This window comes from Typopeltis vanoorti, chromosome 5 (genome assembly GCF_054136105.1).
Source record: "Typopeltis vanoorti isolate ZY-2024b chromosome 5, IOZ_Tvanoo_1.0, whole genome shotgun sequence".
Classification (NCBI taxonomy): Eukaryota; Metazoa; Arthropoda; class Arachnida; order Uropygi; family Thelyphonidae; genus Typopeltis; species Typopeltis vanoorti.
Genome location: NC_143553.1, coordinates 169,793,185 through 169,815,041, shown reverse-complemented (window position 1 = coordinate 169,815,041; position 21,857 = coordinate 169,793,185). Strand labels below are relative to the sequence as shown.

At 36.1% G+C, this 21,857-nt stretch overlaps 1 protein-coding gene across 1 annotated transcript in view; it reads right to left on the bottom strand.

Moving 5' to 3' along the window:
• The window catches only part of Mcm3 (minichromosome maintenance 3), a 322,450-nt gene that overhangs the window by 261,661 nt on the left and 38,932 nt on the right, over positions 1-21,857 (bottom strand). Inside the window, exon 4 of the mRNA XM_090392917.1 lies at positions 13,697-13,782. Coding sequence (XP_090249043.1) covers positions 13,697-13,782 — 86 coding nt within the window. The remainder of the gene's footprint in view (positions 1-13,696; positions 13,783-21,857) is intronic.

Below are 21,857 nucleotides of genomic sequence, written 5' to 3'. Positions count from 1 at the left end.
TTATCAAAGATCTCTTTCCTGCTGATATTACAAAGATGTTCAAGCACTGCCTACACTCAGATATCCTAAACAAAGGTTTAACTTTTCAATCACTCCAAATTACATTCCTAAAATGGACTTTATGTGCGGAACTGAAAAAAGTCTCTACCTGCTACCACAAGCTGTGGCCAACAATATTAGATTCCAAAGCACGATTATTCTAGCAACAACAAAACAACCAAAACTTAATACCACTCCATATTAAAGGAAAGCTATTCAGAACTTGAGGAAGAACAAAGAAATAATAATAACTAAAGCAGACAAGGGGAATGCCACTGTCATCCTAAACTCAAAAAACTATTTCAAGAAGATAAACGACTTACTACCGGACAGTTCCAAGTACAAAATCTTCAACAAAGATCCTACGATGAAGAACGATAATGAGACAAAATTCCTGATCCATAACATGAACACTTGGCCTGAAGGACTAAAAAGAAAGCTTAAATCCTCACATCCCATTACTCCTAGACTGTATGGAGCGCCTAAAGTGCATAAGGAAGAAGTGCCACTTCGTCCGATTATAGATGGCAGGTCCGTCACCCCATTTACCTATTGGCTAAGCACCTGGCTAACTTAAGGGAAAAATCAGACAAATGGAGTCATACATAAAAAAATTCTAAACAATTTGTTGACAAACTTAAAAATGTGAAGATAACAGAAACAGACATAATGGCCAGTCTAGACATAGTATCCTTATTCACGAATGTACCAGTAGAAGTCATGAACATTATCAAAGATCTCTTTCCTGCTGATATTACAAAGCTGTTCAAGCACTGCCTACAATCAAATTTCTTCCAAGTTAACAAAACTGTATACCAACAATTAGAAGGCCTAGCCATGGGCAGCCCTCTGTCACCATCATGTGCAGAGCTTTTCATGGAGAAATATGAAAATGAAATCTTCACCAACATTACTCCTAAACCTTCAATATGGCGGAGATATGTGGATGATATCTTCATCATATGGCAGGACAACAGGAAAAACCTACATATGTTTGTCAATAGAATCAACTCACTCCAAAATAAAATCAAATTTACTCTAGAAGTAGAAAACAACGAACAACTATACTTCTTGGACATACCAGTTAAAAGACAAGATAACAATTTCAAATTGTCCATTTACAAAAAAACCTACGGACACTGGACGATATCTACATTACTCTTCAAACCATCATAGGTCCCATAAACAGAGCATCATCCACATGTTGAGAAATCGAGCCAGAAACTTTATCTCCGAAGATGTTCAGACAGAACTGCCCAAAATCGCTATAACACTATCGCAAAATTATTATCCTCGAAACAACATCAACAAATTTCTATACAATGATAACCAACAAATAAGAACAGTCTCCAAGCAAATTTCAAAAGCAGTCATCCTCTTTATGGGTTCAATTTCCACCAAAATTGCGAGATTGTTAAAAACCCATAACATCAGGGTTGTATTTAAAGAAACTACTAGCATCGGATAGGTACTAAGATCTCTTAAGGACAGTGTTCCATTTTATAAATATCCCGGTGTGTATATTATTCCATGCGCATGCGGTCTTTCCTACATTGGATAAACTTCGAGAAGCCTGGAAATAAGACAAAGAACATGTTGGCAATGTAAACCATAACAGAACGATCTCCTCCAGTTTAGCACATCACTTTTCAACTTCGAACCACACTATAGACTGGGAGAACAGCTCTATGCCCTACGTAGTTGATGATTACAGACATAGATTATTCAAAGAAGCGGCAGTAGTGCTACGTACAAGCAGCAACCTAAACAGAAATCAACGGGCCATACTGAATTATACTTGGAAAAATCTAATTAATTCCCTCAGTTCAATAGAATACAGTACGCGAATAATCATATTACGCTTTGCATGTAACGCATGTTCATGATACTGAGTAGAAAGTCGCAATAAATACAGACATGTCACCCGAATGTGTTACCTTAACTACCTAACAGGTACTAACGTTTTTTTGTATTCTTTAACCTTTTTTGCATTTATCAATTTTTTGTACTGTGTAAGCCTTGAAAAAGCTAGTCAGTTACTAGTGAAACTGGTAGGCAATATTGTATGAACATACGTACGAATTAAAAATCTATGGTCAGTGTACAGGTCTTATTATTTTTTTTAACATTTTATGACCAAAAATATGTATAATTTAAACAGTGAATAACTGTTGTAATAGATATGGTATGAAGCATTAAAAAGACAAAGACAATGAAAATAGGCAGAAACATAGAAAATATTAATTGCATTGTGAATGGAGAATTTACAGAACAAGTAAAACATTTCAGCTACTTAGTGAAGATGGTAAATTAAATATGGAAATAGACAACAGAATCAACAAAGCTGGTATGGTGGGAAGTCAACTGAATAAATTTATATGGAATAAGAGAGAAATTAGCCAAAACACTAAATTATCTCTATACAAGCCAATTTTAACTTATTAATCTGAGAGTATTTTACTTCTGGGTCAGAAGTAAAATACTTGACCAAAGACTAGAAATCGCATATACAAGAGTCCTGAGAAAAATTAGGGCCATGAACAGATGGCATCAATGGCAATATCATTAAAAACGAGGATATTAGGAAAGAACTTGACATCGTCAGCATTCAGTAGTGTGTTAGCAGAGCTAATTTCAGGCGGTACGGTCACTTAAATAGAATGTGAGAGGAAAGATTAGTAAAACAAGTGTTCTCTGCCAGGTTAGCAGGAAAAAGACCCAGAAGAAGACCAAGATATAGGTGGATTGATACAGTAAAATGTGCCTTAGACGATAGAAATATAAGATGTGATAATGTTAGAGTCTTGACAGATAACAGACTGATTTGGAGGAAAATTGTAAATAGGAAGTTAGTAATGATGTAATTTTTCACATAGTACTATCATATCTTGTACACACCTTGAGGGTATTTATCAGGAATTAGATGATGATAGTCATTCTTAGACCAAATATAGCCTGACTTCTCCAAATTAACCTTATGGTTATCTGCTTCCCTAAAAAATGACATTAATTCTTTTTCAGTCACAATGTGAATTCTTTCTACAGTTATCCAGTGGAGTGTTGTGCACTTGTTATAATTGTAATTTGTGTTTTGATGATGCTGGCTTGAAAACCAGTAACATACTGGTAAGTTCAATACACTATTGCAAATCAATTTATCTTTCTCACTTGAAGTATACAATATGCTACTGCCGTTAGCTAATATTTCTTAACTGGCTCTCATATAATATTGATCTTCCTTCCTTCAAGTTCTTCCATCTATGGTAATAATCCAAGCTGTTTCTTAAGTTAATTGTAATCTCCTACTTTGTAATTCCACATCAATTCCTTTCTCTGCAAAACCACCACCTAAAAAGGAAAGTCACTAGTGGAGTGCTTCAGGGGTCTATTTTAGGGCCATTACTGTTTAACTTGTATATTAATGATATTGTTGAAGATTTGGATGGGGATATTCAGTTGTTTGCAGATGATGCAAAGTTGGGACGAACCATGAAGAGTAGTGAAGATGTTGTGGCCTTTCAAGAAGACTTGAATAAATTGAGTGATTGGACATGGAAATGGGGATGTGAGTTCAATGTTTGCAAAATGTAAGGTTTTAAAATTTGGAAAACAAAGATGGGATACATAATTTATGCTTGGTGAGGATATATTGTTGGAGGTGGAAGAAATGATGTGAACGACACTGACGTGTAGAAGTAAGGAGATTCTTGTTCCATTGTATAAGGCTTTGATTAGACCACACATGGACTATTGTGCTCAGATTTGGTCACCTGGTTTTCAGAAGGATGAAGAGATGTTGAAAAGGGTCCAAAGGCAACTGACTAAGGTAGTTTCTGACCTCTGGAATGTAGAGTATGAGGAAAGATTGAGAAGATGTAATTTGCAGAGTCTGGTGGAGAGGAGGAAGAGGGGAGATATGATAGAGACCTACAAGTTGGTAAGGGTTGTTATAGGATCAATGCTGGAGAAGTTCTACAGAAAATAGTCGGAGATCAGGAGAACCAGAGGTCATCCCTGGAAACTGTATAAAGAGGGTGTGAGTAGGGGAGTGAGAGGCAGGTTTTTTCATGCAGAGTTGTAAATTATTGGAATGCCTTGCCTGAGAGTGTGGTGTCTGCAAGGAGTTTGAATGCATTCAAGGCATAGTATGATGAGCTGTGTGTGTGATAAAAGGACCTCCCAGATGAGTTTTTGACTCCATGAGGTCTTGGAGTAGTAAAAATAATAATTTCCTCCCTCCTCAAAATCAAGACTGCATGTTCATTTTCACAAGTCAGTGAAAGGAAGCACAGATAATATGTCAATCATAATCAGATCATGAAGCTATGATCAAATCAAAGGCTCTTGCTCCTCGCATTCTCTCTCTCTCTCTCCCACAACTGATGCCTAAGATCTGTTTTTCAAGAATTCTAGAAGCTATGTTCCCTTATTGCCATATCATTTCCAATTTATAATGGTCTCCTATAATGATCACCTGCTTCACACTTGTTCAGCTAATCTGACCAAATATTGCCTGCCAAATTCCTAGACTTAAAGTCAACACTTCACTAAATATCATATCCTGCATGGCTCTACCTCAATACACAAACTCTATCATAAGTAACACTTCTTTACATCAATTTCTCTCAATTTCTGTTATAGCACTGTTTTCTGCCAACCACGTTTCACTGATGATAATAATTTTCTGACAGATAATCAAGGGCTAATCTATTCATACACCATTCCCTTTATTCCTTACACTCCTGGAATTTGCCTATAGAACAAGGAAACAATTACATATAATCATATCTTTTGTAATGGCATTCTTGAATAGTGAGACTAATTATCATAGCAACCAATACTACTTATCAGAGGACTAAAGTGGCTTAAAAAAGTTCATGTTTGATCTCTAGAGATGGGTTAAGGATAAGATAATCTGAAAATAAGGTATATGTAATATTGCTTTACTGTCATCATCATAGGGCCTCCGTAACTCATTCAGTATAAATGAAGACCTGGGTTCGATTCCCATGGGTGACTTGAGGGAATCTTTATCTGGTCTCTTTTGACGAAAGGTGAGTTAGCCAGTCTTATAAGGAGGTAAGGGTTTTTTTTTCACCCAGAAACTTGAATTTTTCATCCCCCAGAACAAGCAAACTGGCCCTGTGAACACACATGGATTACAGTCATGAATACATCCCAGCCATATGATGGTCCCAAGCCAAGATGAAATGGGGGGGGGGGGGGAGCAATGGTGAACTTCCCTGTAAAAAATCGCACCACGAACACTTTGTGGGCAATGCAACAAAGTCACTTAGGGTCGGAAATGACTGAAAGGGAAAAACCACCACCACAATCATCATCATATTATTCATATGTAACCTCAGGTCAGGAAAAGTTTGGTTTGGTTTATTTGAATTTATAGATAAAGCAACTGAGGATATTAATTATTGAGCATTAATTCTTTTCCTTTCCTTTAGTGTTACACGCCGATCAGCATTCATTTTACACAAATTATGGACTCTACAACCATGTTATAAATAATTTTTTTTCAGAGCATGATCAGAAAGACCAGTTTGACCATAGTTATTAGATTTAATGTGTCGTTTATGTTCCTTTTTTCTGATAGGAATTGTGCATCCTGTTTCCCCTATACAGGGCGAATTACAGGTGCAATGAATACGGTATACCCAAGGGTGGGCCAGTGGATCCTTGGATGTGTTGAGTAAGTTCTTTAATTATGCAAGAGGTTTTACACATTAAATATAATAACTATGGTCAAGCTGGTATTTATGATAATGACTTGTACTCCAGATGATGACCTTAATATAAAGGTCGAAACGTCGGGAAATTAAAATAATTATTTATGACAGTTGTAGAGTCCATAATTTGTGCAAAATGAGATTGAGCATTAATTGTGTGTGTGTGTGTGTGTGTGTGTGTGTGTGTGTGTGTGTGTGTGTGTGTGTGTGTGTGTGTGTGTGTGTTCTAATGGCTGGTTTTCCAGCTTTGAAAGGATGAAAAAGCCTGCCACCATCCTTGGGGGGGGGGTCAGAATATTATGGTAGTATTACATAGAAAGTCCATGCAGTTAGCCTAGTGGCTATGCGCTTTGCAACCATATGCCTGGGGAAGGAGTGTCCTAGGTTCGATTCCCGTCGATGACGCAAGGAGCTTAAGGATCTTCCTCAGCCATAGCCAAGTTAGCCAGTCTTGGGCGTGGACAGCAGGGTTTTTTTCCTCCAGTTTATCTGGGGTTTTTCATCCCACAAGCATGCAAACCGGTCCAGTGAACACACATGGATTACAGTCAGGAATACTGACCCAGCCATAGATCCGATTTGTCAGCTATGCTGGTTCTGGAGCCCGGATAAAATTTGGGGGGCTGAGATGGTGCCGTACCTCCTCTTAAAGGGGACTCACGGCATGTATCATCATACAAGTATTATTATTATTATTATTACATAGAAAGTTTTACATGATTATCAACTTCCTATAGATAACTTTCCTCTAAATTAATATGTTATCCATCTCCAGTATTGTTAGATCTTATATTTTGGTCTTCTAAAGTACTTCTTACAGAAGTGCTTTATAAGACCAAAAAAGCTTTAGAACAGAATAAATTCAATTAGATTTTAGTCTTTCTCTAGTTCTTTGTTCTTTTTCCTACCATTCCAAAAAAACACCTGATTTGCTAACCTTTTCCCTCTCATTCTGTTTAAGTGACCATATCATCTGAAATTAACTCAGTTCACACTCTTGAATACTAACACCATCAAGTTCTTAATAACCTCATTTTTAATATGATTCTGTCATCGATGATATCTAATTACTCCCCTGATTTCTCTCAGGAAGCTCATATCTGTGGTTCCAGTTTTTGATCAAGTGTTATTTCTAACCCAGTTCTCAAAAATCCATAAGTTAAAACTGATCTGAACACTGTCTTGTATATGGCTACTTTAGTATTTTCCTAATATCACACTTATTCCATATAAATTTATTTAATTGAATCCCTACCAAACCAATTTTACTAATTCTGTCTCTCTCTATATTTAGTCTACCATCTTCACTAAAACTCTGATTTAATTTTGCTACTCAAATGATATAATTATATGAGGGGGAGAGGGGATTTCACCTTGTTTGGAGAATAAAAATGGAATTATAACAGGGAGAAAAAAAAAATTACAGCATTAAACTACACTAACATAGTAGATTTAATGCCCATTAATCCCCATGAAATTAGGGAGACTACTACTGTGTTAAGAATAATGCTTTTAATTTGAGAAATGGTTGATCTGGTAATAGCATCAGAAGATATATCCATAACCAAGGTAGACAATCCACCTCCAATCTGGGAGGGTGACCATGTAGTCTTGTTCTGGAAAGATGCTAAACATGTGGAATTCTCTGTCAAGAAAAGATTTATGTTGAACTATAAAGTTGGTAATTATGACAGACTTAGGAGGTATCTTGGATGAGTGTCAGGGCTTGAGAAGCTACAAGGAAAAAATGGCAGTAGTGCATGGGAAGTGGTCAGTGATTGTTTGAAGTATCATACTGCATAACGAAGGTCAGGAGGATAAACCAAGTGGGAATTGAGTGAATGAGTAGAGATATAAAGCAAGAGCTGAAAAAAACTGTGGAGGGAAGATAAATACATACACACATATATATATATAAAAAAGGTGATTGGCATACTCACGAGTAGAACAAAATGCAAGCAAGAAGGGTAACTAGTATAGGAAGAAAGGCCAAATCAGATTATGAGAGAAAATTACCCAAGAAGGCCAAGTAAATCCAAGAGTTTTTCCATTATGTAGCAAGAAAGAGGGAAAATGACTATGGTATGATGACTTTAATGCTCATGGCAGGAAGATGACAGAGACAAAAGAAATAGTCGAGTTGTCACATCAGCAACTGCAAAATCCAGGTGATTTTGCAGTTCTTGAGAAGTTGTCACATCAGCAACTGCAAAATCCAGGTGATTTTGCAGTTGCTGATGTGACAGAGATGCATGTCAATATTGAGGTAAATACTGAGGGAGGAGGTTTTCAGCATATTAAAAAATATATCAATGTGACTACATCAGTAGGACTGGATGGCATGTCAATCCATGTACTACGTGATGCAATAGAATTGGCATTGCTTCTGATGAAGTTGTTCAAATCTAAGTCTCAGCTCTGGCAAGGTTCCAAGGGAGTGGAAAAAGGGTAAGATAGTTCCATTACATAAAGGTGGCTCCAGAAGTAGCAAACTACAGACCAATTAATATACCAGGTATGGTTATTAAAGTATTGAAAATGTTGGTTAAAGGTAAAATTCATCACTGGGTGGATAGGGATGCGATACTCTATAATGGGTAACACAGCTTCACAAAGGGTGGGTCCTGTCTTAATAATTTATTCACTTCTTTTTTTTATTATAAATTGACAGCAGAATTGAATAAAGGAAATAACTACACTGTAATACTGCTAACTTTTCAAAGGGATCTGACAGAATACCATATGGAAAAGTGTTACAAAAGCTGGAGCAAATGGGAATAGATATAAAGCCAGTAGCTTGGATTGGGGGACTGACAGACACCAGAGAATAGTATATGGTAGAGTGAAATCTAGGATAACAAGAGTGACTAGTGGAGTATCTCAGGGTTCTGTACTAGAACCGCTACTCTTTAATTTGTGTATTATTAATATAGGGAAAATATAAGGAGGGGGGGGGGATATTGAGTTGTTTGGAGATTATGCAAAACTAGGAAAGGACAATAGCTAATAAAAGGGATGTAGATATTCTGCAGGATGATTTAAATAAATTGGTAATGTGAGCAAAGATAATGATTGTCAATTTAATGCTGCAAAATGTAAGGTTATGCACTTCAGGTTGTATAAACAATAAATGACACGATAACTCATCTTCTTCTTCTTCTTCTTTATACCCTCTTTTACCTTGCAGCGTCGAGGGTCCATTGATCATCGGACCTCAATCCGTTTACAGGATAAAGTGGCCAGCCCTATGCCCCGGTATATCCTATGGCCTGTAGTGTTAAGTTCTCAAGGCCTGCCTGCTTTGCGGGATGATACGATATGACACGATAACCACAGTAATTAACTTTAGTGAAATGAAAATACGGATATTTCGTACTGAAAATAACAGTACATCATCAGTGTGTAGAAACAAGCAAATCAAAGGAATGGGAATACAAGGTACATACAGCAGTCACTGGTTTACTAATTAAAAACTGTTGCCGCATGCTAGATATTAATATTAATAAATAATATTATTAAAAACTATTTTTGATGGTTACATAATATAAGAATCTCCCAAACTTTTGGGAGAGAGAGAGAGACAACTGTTCCAATTCAGATTTGGCCGATGTAAAAGGGCTTTGCAACTTTTTTTGAAAAGGCGTTCATATTTAAACCTGCTTCTATGAAGAAGATGAGCTTCATCCTACTGGATACTATGTTTAGTGTCAATACTATGTTGTGCCAGACCAGACTTTTGAGGTTTCATGTATTTGATATAATACTGATGTTCATTAATTCTTTTTTTCCACAGAATGGCCTGTCTGCCCAAAGCATGTTAGATTTTTAATTGGTAAACCACCGATTTCCTGTTGCTTGTTTCTACACACTGATGATGTAAAGTTAATTACTGTGGTTATCGTGTAATTTATTGTTTATAGTCATGCCACAGGTACTTTTAAAGATTAAACTTCAGGTTGTATAGCGTATAGCACATTGATGGCGTTGTAGGAAATTGAGGAGGCTAGGGACTTGGAGATAATGATGGACAGAGTGAGGAATGAAGTTCAGAAGTCATATTGCAAAAGCTGGTTAAACAGCTCAAAGGATTACATTGTTAGTGAAAAACATGCTAACAAGTCAAAATAGAGAAGTTATTATCCCTCTTTATAAGGCTATGATTTGGCTACATCTAGACTACTGTGCACTGATTTGGTTATTACCTGGGCTTTTTACAGATCAGGAGGTAGTAGAGAGGATTCAGAGATGAGTGACAGGTCTGCGGAATGCTCCCTATGAGGATAGGATGAAAGTGTGTGGGTTACAAAGTTTAGTTGATAAGTAGAAAAGATGGAATATGATATAAACTTATAAGATATTAAAGAGGTTTTATGAAATTGATGCAGAGGAAATTTTTCAACATATGACAAATAGTCATAGAACTAGGGGTCATCTATGGAAGTTTGTAAGAATATAGTTAGTAAGAGTGTGTGGACTAGATTTTTTGTGTGGAGAGTGGTGAACAAGTGAAATGGATTGCCAGAATTAGTTGAGTGTCCTGATAGTGAGGGTTAAAAGAGAGGTATGACAAGTTTTTGTGTGTATAAAAAGTAGTGAGTGTCCCGCATTGAGTCTTTGGACCCCATGGAGACACTGTATAATAATAATTTCCTAACGTCTTGACTTTCATGTTAAGGTCAACATTTGGAGTACACACACACAGAAAAGCTACATTACAATTCAAACAGTATGCCAAAGTAACACTAATTTGGTCCACTGCTAGTCTACTGACCTGACCTGTTAGGTTAGTAGACTAGCAGTGGACCAAATTTAAAAATAAAAAAAAAAATTGCACCAATGCTATGTGCTGTTTTACATGGTCACAAAACAAATTAATATTACCTTTATTCAATTTTGATATAGCAACAGCAATGGCTAGAATCTTAGAGTACTCCAGTTCTAATTATGACCTGTTACAGCAATAGGTTATGTGGGTTTAATATGCGTCTTTCATATTCTTGAGAATTTTCTTCTTCTTCTTCTTCTTGGTGCATCAATCCGAAGATTGGTTAGTTATAGCAGCACATTATAACATCCTGTCTTGTGACCTCCTTTTTATCTCTTCATAACTCTTAGCGCCGGTTAACATCATTATGTTATTTATATATGAAACTGGTCTGCCTCATGGCATCTTTCCTTCTACAGATATCAATAGATACAACAGAGGATATCTGTTGTATCTACAGATACAACAGATATCCTCTTTTAAAGATATTTAAAAGAGGATATCTGTTGTAGTAGGTTATTATTTATTTCCAGGTTTATTTTCATTGAATTTGCTTTACTTGTAATTAATAGTTTTTTCTTATAATTAATTTTTAGGCTGTACTGTGTGAAAATTTCTTCCATCTTTGTCAGGGTGGATTTCAGTTTGTCTTCGTTATCAGCTATAACTGCTAGATCATCTGCAAACCATAACCAGCTAATATCAATTCCATTTATCTTAATTCCTGTTTCTATTAGTTCTTTCAATTTATTTATTGCATCTTCAATGTAGAGATTACACAGTATGGGTGAAAGAGAGCAACCCTGTCTTACACCTTTATGTATTCTTGCTATTGCAGTTTTTGTTCTATTGTTGGCTGTTTCTATTAGGGCTTAGTGGTGCTTGTAAAGATTAAATATGAGCTTTCTATCTCTCCAATCTACCTTTACTGTTTTTAGGAGGTAAAACATTTGGTTCCAGTCAATACTATCGAAAACTTTCTCAGAAAGACTATCAGAGTACAGTGGCATCTTGCTAATCCGAACTAATAAAAACAGTGCTCATTCAGATTAGCGAATTTTCCCCCAAGAGACAACAATAACTATCATTTAAGACAAAAATAATCAGATTTTAATAGTACATCAATTTAATTCTGTAAATAAATGAAGTAACTGATAGAAAAAAAGCTACTGTACTGCAATGTAAAACTTAAAAAATAATACAGTACACATTTATTTTAGTAAAAAATTCAGTTTTTATGTACCTGTATTGTTGAGGAGTCTGATTTAATAAAATTGCATAGTTCAGTACATAACTTAATTTGTGTAAAAATATCACTTTCTTGTACACAACATAAAAAAAAGTTTCACAAAATAACACACAAAAAAGTTTTTTTTTATTTCTTTGTAAAAAAAAAGTCACTGATTTTCTTTTGCTTCTTAGAAGCTAAACTTTTTTCTAATGCTTCTTCTTGGAGCTGCATTAGCGATAAAATTTGTGGAATGGCATATCATTCTGCTTATCCCATTCTATACACATATTAAAACTGTCAACTGCCTCTTCATGTTTTGTTTTCCTTTTTTTCTAGTTCTTTCTTCGAGTCCTTTATCGTCATCATAGCCTTCTAATTTATTCTGTAGCCTCATATTTATAATTTCAGCATCTGATTTGATTTCAAATTCACTTTCAGTTCTACCTGTAATCCATTCCGTAACATCTGTTTGTGAAATTTACATTTGTGTACAGCATAAAAAAGCAAACGTGAACACACAGTAAATCAAAATAGGCCTACAGTATAACCATACAATCGACAGTATGAAAAAAATACTGTATTATAATAATAATAAAATAAATAATAATAGTTAAAATAATAATTATTAAATAAAAATAATAGTACACAAAATAATAATATGCAATAAATAAAACTTTATTTTCTTTCAAACCGCAGTTCGGATTACTGGAGAGTTCGGACTAAAGATGTTCGGATTAGCGAGATACCAGTGTATTTTGATTCTTCTCAAAATCTTCTTCCGATAACTGTTCTTAGAGCTAGGATTGCTTCTCTTGTTCCCTGTTCTTTCCTGAATCTAAACTGGTCTCATTGCTAATGTACTCTTCAGCCTTCTTTGTTAGTCACATGCTTCGAAAATACTACTAAAAATTACACAAAAAAGACTTGAGAATTTTAGGACATCGTTATTGTTCAGAATAAGGTGACATTAAAATTTCACAGGCATCTTTAAATTTACACTCATACTAAGTTTTAGTGTGATGTGATGAAGAAATGCATTTCCAGTTAATTCTGTTTAGAGTATACAGGGCATGAACAGAAAGGCCAGATTTTCTTTTTTTTGGGGGGATAGGAATCATGCATGTCATATGGAATAACCTTCACAAAATTTGAATGATCAAATCACCCTGCACTGCATTCCTTACAGCCTTACTCATTCTTCTTACACAAGTACCCATCATCCTTTCTCCTTCCACTTTCTCTCTCTTCTCTTTTCTTGATCTCTTATTCTTCAGACTTCCTTTCCCCTCTACTCATTTTTTATACTTCTCACTTCTATATGCATCAGCTAATCTCTTCCTGAATCTAATTTTATTCATTAATCTTCCTTAACTCACATAGTTTCCATGCCCTTCCTTACAACTTTAATTTCCTCTCCAAATATTCCTGCTCTCATCCAAAATTTAGCTATACAGTCAAATCTATCCATCTCAACTGCCATACTCCTCCTCTATCACACTGACCTTTCTTTAATCATTCATTCTCTTCATTGCCAATCATGATACATTACTCTATATCCTGATAAAGTTATTCATTTCCAACATACTAGCTCTGCCTCTTGCTATAATCAAAAGAGACTACAACTCACAAAAAAAAAAAAAAAAGCTTCATTGATGTATCATAATGTATTACATAAAACCAAACAGGAACCATAATGGTTCCCCTTCCTTAGTAAGTAAATAGTATTTTATGAAACTAAGACCTATACTATTTTGTTCCCCCCCCACACACACACAAAAAAAAAAAAAAAATTAAACATGAATGAAAAATGTTTCCTTGCATAAAAATAGAACATTCTCTTACTATATAATCTTTCATGTGTAGCTAAATAATTATAGATAAGCTATGTGAATTGTGCATTACTAATTAAAAGAAACTTACATTTAGTTACAATACCTTCCACACAGACTATACTCCCAAGCAAACGAGATGTAAGCGTGCGGGGTGTCACATGTTTACTGCCAAAGCTAAAAGCAAAGATTAAAAACTTTAAATTAAGAAATCTATAGGTATTACTTCTGGGAAAACTCCCATGTTACTCCTCTTAAAAACAATTATTTTTATGGCTATTTCGCCTGCTTTTGTTTAGGAGTGCCCCTTTTTTTTAATGTCATTGGCTTTTTACTCAAGAATTCTTAGGGCATTGCAGATGTATTTTAGAGACAAATATATGTAGCATAATAGAAGAAAATTCGCACATACCTTTTCTTGGATATTGTTGCCTGTCTTCTTTCTGCAATGTGCATACTTCTGCTGTTATGGTGTTGAAAGGGGTTTTTTTATATAATATATACATATATTATTATTTTTAAGGGTGGGCGGAGCACTTTTTTTTATAGGGTGGGAAAAATATGAAAAAGAGGACTGAAAATAGAAACCGTTTTTTAGAAGAAGGGGAAGGGTTTATGGGAAGAGGGGGCCAGGAAGATAGTTGATGGGGTGCAAGCCATTTCGACTATGTGGGTCATCATCTGAACTCATGGAGGAAGTGGATACTATGTCGTGTCGGCTTGGTGTTTCTGCCTTTGAAGTGTTTGTGTTATCGCCTATTAGTCGGAGTTGTGATCTAATTTTTTTTATGTTGTGGAGCTTCCAACACTCGGAGATTATGTAGGGTCGATGGACGTTGTTTGAGTTCTCATCACATTTTATGGCTATCGTTTCCAATAATCTAAGCATTGTTTCGTTGTTTTGTCTGTCTATTATGATGGCCTTGTCGATTTGAGGGGTATGTTTCTGTTCAAGGGCGTGAACTGCTATTTCTATTTTCCCTGTACTTTGTATTCTATTTTTCTTTTTGATGTTGCGTTTTTGAACATCAAAAAGAAAAACAGAATACCAAGTACAGGGAAAACAGAAATAGCAGTTCATGCCCTTGAACAGAAACATACCCTGCAAATCGACAAGGCCATCATAATAGACAGACAAGACAACAAGAATGCTTAGAATATTGGAAACGATAGCCATAAAATTTGACGAGAACTCAAACAATGTCCACCGACCCTACATAAACTCCGAGTGTTTATGTAGGGTCGGTGGACAGGTGATAACACAAACACTTCAAAGGCAGAAACACCAAGCCGACACAACTTAGCACACACTTCCTCCATGAGTTCAGGCGACGACCCACAAAATGGCTCACACCCCATCAACCCTCTCCCCCAGCCCCCTTTTCCTCATAAACCCTTCCCCATCCTCTAAAAAACAGTTTCTATTTTCAACCCCTTTTTCACCTTTTTCCCACCCTACAAAAAGAGTGTCCGTCCACCCTTAAAAATAATAATATTATTATTATATGAGACCTCCAGGGAGTCAAGGACTCATTGAGGGAGGCTGTAAATTACCCAACTCAGCTATCATGCCTTCCTTTGAATTCATTTAAACTAGATGCACTCACTACCCATAACGGCAAATTATTCCACTCACTCACTGGGAGAAAAATCCCATGGATGCCCCCCATGTTCTTTCCCTGCCTCCCATATAACGAAACATTTCATCATTTGAAATGCTATAACACCCATTCAAAAGTTTATAGCCCTCTATCATATCACCCCTCTTTCTCCCAGTCTGTAATCCACATACTTGCAACCTGTCCTCATAATCTAAATCCCATAATCCGGATATAATCTTTGTAACTCTTCTTTGCACCCTTTCCACAGCTTCTTTATCCCCTTGGAACCCGGGAGCCCAAATCTGCACACAGTAATCCAAGTGTGGTCTTATCAAAGCCTTATAAAGAGGCAAAATTACTTCCTTATCCTTACATGTTAAGGTTCACTTCAACATAGCAATTATCCTCTGAGTTGTATTTGCAACTTTTGCTATGTTACCTTTGAACTTTAAATTCTTATCCACCAATACACCAAGATCCCTTGCCTCTTCAGTTTCTTGTAACATAACCCTGCTAATATAATATATTGCTGGAACTCTAATCATGCCAAAGTGCATAACTTTACACTTACTAACATTAAATTGACAGCCATTTTTGTTTGCCCAGATTTCCAGTCTATTCAAATCATTTTGTAATTGCTGAATATTAGTAGCATCCCTGATTGCCCTGCCTATCTTCGCATCATCAGCAAACAATTGGAAATCTGATGATAGACTCTGCTTGATGTCATTAATGTATAGATTGAACAATAATGGCCCAAGGACTGAATCCTGAGGTACACCACTGGTTACCTGAAATCTGGCAGATTCACATACACTGTGTACCACTTTTTGATATCTGTCTGTCAATCATCCCCTGATCCAAGTCAATAGATTATGTTCCAATCCCATATTCTCCAGTTTACACAACAGTCTATCATGTGGTATCCTATCAAATGCCTTAGAAAAATCCAACATTATCACAGTGTATCCATTCCCTTTATCAACTTGGCTGTAACATTGTTATAAAATATGAGCAAATTGCTAAAACATGACCTTCCTTTAGTAAACCGATGTTGTTCCTTGCAGAGTATAGAATGCTTGTCTACCCATTTCTGTATGCAAGTTCTTACCAACTTCTCTAAAATCTTCACTACCACACCAGAGATACTAATAGGTCGGTAGGTAGACATATCAGTTTTTGCACCACTCTTGTGCAATGGAACTATCATACATTCCTTCCATTCCTGTGGTATCATTCATGAGCCGAGACTCAAGTTATACAAATGTGTGAAAGGCCTAGCCAATTCAGCTGAACATTTCTTTAACAAACGGGCAGAGATATTCCATCTGTCCCTATTGACAAATTCTTATCCAGGTTATGCAAAAGCTCTTCAACCTCATTTTCACGAACCTCTAACCCTTCATCCAACATAGCAGTAGCTCTATGCACCATACTACATACACCTGGTTGATATATCTTAGCAAAGTGAACACTCATTAACTGAACAATCTCCTTAGCTTCCGACACACGTGTACCATCTGCATTCAATAAAGTTATTCTTCCACATTCATTCTTTCTTTTGCTTGCGGCATAACGATAAAATTCTTTTGGATTGCCTTCAGCTTGCATGGCCAATTTTTTTCATACTCTGTTTTAGCTTTTCTCACGATACTCGTTACTTTTCTGGCCTGAGTTTTATATATTTCATAACTCCTCTCACTCTTATTCTCACGATATTCTTTCCACATCATCATCTTCTTCTTATGGATCTCTAGTTTAATAAGGCTGCACATCCATTTTACTCCCAACATATTTATTCTTCGAACACTAGGGATACATTCAGATACAGCCTCATTCAAGCACTTTTTCAAAGATTCCCATGCATTGCTGACATTTTTTCTATTCAGTAACTGATACCATGGGGACCAAAGATAGTATTCTTCTAAGTTGATCATAATTTCCAGCTTTGTAATTCAGCATGTAGCCTGATTTAATTGGAGTTTCAATACATGTAGATACTTCCCAAGAAAGAACAGCATGATCACTGTCACCGATTGGTGGTAAAATAGCCATATTCTTGACAGAGATCCCTTCTGATGCTAAGAGCAAATCCACTGTTTGACCTCGAGTTCCTTCTTTCGCATGCTGCTTGAGAAAGTTATCTCGCAACAATTCAATAAATTCCTGTTCTTTCTGATCATGAAATTTCTCTTCTACCCAATCAATGTTTGGAAAATTAAAGTCACCCATAATGATCATTCACCTGGTGCCCATAAGGCTAAATTGGCAATGCATTTCTTCGTCCCCTGCAACTGAGCTGCCAGGTCTGTAGCAACACCCCATCATATATTTCATTCTGTTAACCTCCACTTCACACCAAATAGACTCAAACTCATTGCTACATGGGACATTGTTACCATCATTGTTTTCTTGTATTTTTACCCTAACTGGACTTAAGTCATCTGATATCATTAGTAGCACTCCTCCTCCTCCCCTATCTCTTCTGTCATTCCTAAAAATAGTATATCCGTTACACTCGATCCCACTTACCATATCTGATTCTGATAGCCAGGTTTCACTAATGCCAACAATCTTAGGCCACACTGTATTCAATAAAGCAACAAACTCAACCCCTTTGTTTCTAATGCTCCTGGCATTTGTGTATAGACACAATAAATTACGACCTATAATTATATTCTTATAATTAGATATGCAATGTGTTTGGTCTTGTTCTAGAATTTTCTCTTTTCCCTCCTCAGACATACCTAAAAGGTCTGAACCCAAAGCATATTTTTCCACTCCTTCGCCACATACATAATATATATGTATATATTATATAAAAAAAAATAGGTTTTATCAAATCAATTCTCCCACATTGCCTAAGGTACTCCCCCCACTCCCCTTTCAACAACATAACAGCAGAAGTATGCACACCACAGAAAGAAAACAGGCAATAACATCCAAGAAAAGGTATGGGCGAATTTTCTTCTATTATGCAACATATATTTGTCTCTAAAATACATCTGCAATGCCCTAAGAATTCTTGAGTAAAAAGCCAATGACATTAAAAAGGGGCACTCCTAAACAAAAACAGGCAAAATAGCCATAAAAATAATAAGAAATTTATATTATTGGTGAAAAAAGTTATGAAATGAGTAATTCTGGTGAAACATTATGCATTTCAAATATTTTACTGAATTCAGATAAGGTCAAATATCAATTAAATAACAATTTATAATGTTATTTAATTGATATTTGATATCAATTAAATGTCATTTATTACATAACAGACAGCACATGATTTTTATCAGATGGTAGTGAATTAAAGGGTGATATCACCAACAGTTTGTTTACTGGTGACTTAAAGTAGTTTCCAAACTTTTGTAGGCAGGCTACTATATCTCTATATAAGATGAATGACCTGCAACTGAATGCATTTGGTATCAGGAGTCTGAAGAAATTTATTAGTATAAGACAAAATACAGTCAGGAAACTGGATCCTAGCAAAAATCTATGCATAAGAGCAACTAAGTTATGAAAATGTGCATAACCACAGAGGTGATTATGATGAAAAGATGATTGTGTGTGCATTCACAATTTGGACTTATTAAGTATGTGCAAAAGATTCTGCACAAATGAGACATTAAATGTAAACAGAGATCCACAAGTTGTCCAACTGGATCATGCAGACTGCAGAGATGAGTACAATAGTTCCCCCCCCCCCTTGTCTGCAGTTTCAGTTACCCATGAGACCCCTGTAGCTTAGTCAGTATAGACAGAGACCATTGGTTGGAAAGATCTGGGTTCGATTTCCATTCATTACGTGAGGAATTTATATGGTCTCCTTCAACTAAAGGTGAGTTGGCCATCTCATATGGAGGTAGAGGTTTTTTCACCTGGAAACTCGGGTTTTTCATCCCTCAGAACAGACAAACTGGCCCATGAACAAATACGCATCTACAGTCATAAAATACATACTTAATCCCTCATTAGGAGAGCTCAACCAGTCCTAGGGGATTGCAGAGGAAAGGGGGAACCCCACACAAATAAATAAAAGTTACCCACAGTCAACCACAGTCCGAAAATATTAATATTATTATTATTCGTGACACCTCCAAGGAGTCCGAAGACTCATCGCGGGAGGACACCCATTGTACAACTCTCCGTCTCCACCACTACACCGAACCTCTACTACTAATCAACAACATCAGTGCCATCTACTGGTCACCATCACAGCTAGTATTTTCTCTCTGTAAATTTCGTGTGTTCTGAAGGGCCGATTTGTTGTATGCAGGATGAAAAACCTGAGTTTCCGGGATAAAAAAAAACCCTGCTACCTCCGTATGAGATCGACTAACTCACCTTCAATGGAAAAAGTCCATATAAAGATTCCTCCCATCATGATGAGAATAGAACTTAGGCATTTTCCAATCAAAGGGCGCAATGTACCGTAGCTCTTCCAATTGTGCTACGGAGGCATTTTAATTGGCTTTTGCGAGTTTCACAGCAGTCCTCAACAAATCCATAGACTGATTGCGTTCCTTACCACAAGCTACAATTGGCATCAGTACACCGGAGCAGTTTTTCTCGACTTAGAAAAGGCATTTGACAAACTATGGCACTTCGGACTACTACACAAGCTGAATTTAGCAGGCATTGGATTTGGTCCGCCTTATAATTCAGCATTGCTGAAATACTATTATATTAAATAGAAAATTCCAGAAATAAAAAATTCATATGTCTTAAGTTGCATGCTGTTATAAGTAACATGATGAAATATCATGCCGTCCAGCCCGGGAAATGAATAATTCCTTTGTCCAGCATATCCACACTGTACAGTATATGCTACCTGCCCTTTGGTTACTTAGTAGCTGTCTTGATTATCAGATATACTGTCGCAGCATCACAGTGCTTGTGTTCAAGTAACCCGTATTTTACTTAATAACAGTCCCAAAGCACAAGAGTAATGATACTGACAATTCAGATATGCCAAACAGAAGCCATAAAGTGCTTCCTTTAAGTGAAAAAGTGAATGTTCTTGACTTTATAAGGAAAGGAAAAAAATCATATGCTGAGATTACTAAGATTCCATTCACATAACTTTTATTATAGTATATTGTTATAATTGTTCTATTTTATTATTAGTTATTGTTGTTAATCTCTTACTGTGCCCTAATTTATAAATTAACTTTATCATAAGCATGCATGTATATAAAAAAAAAAGGTATATATTGGGTTAGGTACTGTTCGTGGTTTAAGGAGTCTGCTGAGGGTCTTGGAACATATTCCTCACAGATAAGGGAGGGGTCTACTGTATTAAAAAAAAAAAGAATTAGGAACAAAACGGTAGAGTTTATTATCTTACTCTCCTTATTTACTGAGGCCTCAGACTATAGGCATTAATGAAACCTGGCTCTCAGAGAGAGAGAGATATACTAAGTGGTATAAAGTATTTAACAATGAAATACATTGCCAAATAAAACTGATCGGTGTGTAATATCAAGGGTGACTTTAGAATGAGGCAGAGAATCACAAAGATAATCTCATTTGGCATTCATACTAGAACTAAACAAATGGGCTACTGAAACAAAAAAGACAAAAACTGGTGAGATCTTTCTGAACAATAAATGCAAAATGCTATATTCAGCCAATGATAATAAAAGGAAAGCAGTAGCAGCAATAGTATTTAACACAAAATACGAGGCTGATTTTTTGAATGTCAGGCAGTCTCAAGTAGAGTGATGTGGGCAAATATGAGAATGGGAAACTGGACAATGAGACTTATTTGTGCCTATGGCCCCACAGAACGTTCTAATAAGGTAGAAGTGGAATTTTTTGAGGCTTTAGAAAAAGCAACTGACACAATGAAAAAGGAAAAGTTGGTCCTTGTTGGAGATCTAAATAGCAGAGTAGGAAATGATTGTCAGACATACAAAAATAATAGCAAATACCTGTTGGATTTCTGCTCGGGACATGGACTGGTTATTACTAACACCATGTTCCAACATAAAAATGTGCACAAATGCACATGGCGAAAAGAGTCACTGAGACTTTTCTTATTCCTTGCCTATGTTATTGTTGAAAGTAATGTTTTCTCACTGGTGCAGGACACCAGACTGTACAGAGGATTTGAAATTGGAAGTGATCACTATTTAGTTGGAGATCTAAATAGCAGAGTAGGAAATGATTGTCAGACATACAAAAATAATAGCAAATACCTGTTGGATTTCTGCTAAGGACATGAACTGGTTATTACTAACACCATGTTCCAACATAAAAATGTGCACAAATTCACATGGCGAAAAGAGTCAATGAGACATTTCTTATTCCTTGCCTATGTTATTGTTGAAAGTAATGTTTTCTCCCTGGTGCAGGACACCAGACTGTGCAGAGGATTTGAAATTGGAAGTGATCACTATTTAGTCTTGAACAGGATAAAAATGAATTTCATATTGAAAATAATGACATGCAAGAAAGTTTTAAAGCGAATAAAAGTTGAGCAGCTCTCAGATGTGAACTGTAGACTAAAATATACAAAGATTATTGAAGAAAAAATGAAAAAGTTTGAAAACAGGAATCAAACCTTGGCGAGCCTTGAAGAAAGCCTTGACTGATTCAGCTAGAGAGGCATGTGGTGAAGTAGTCTCCAAGGATAGAAAAATTAGAACT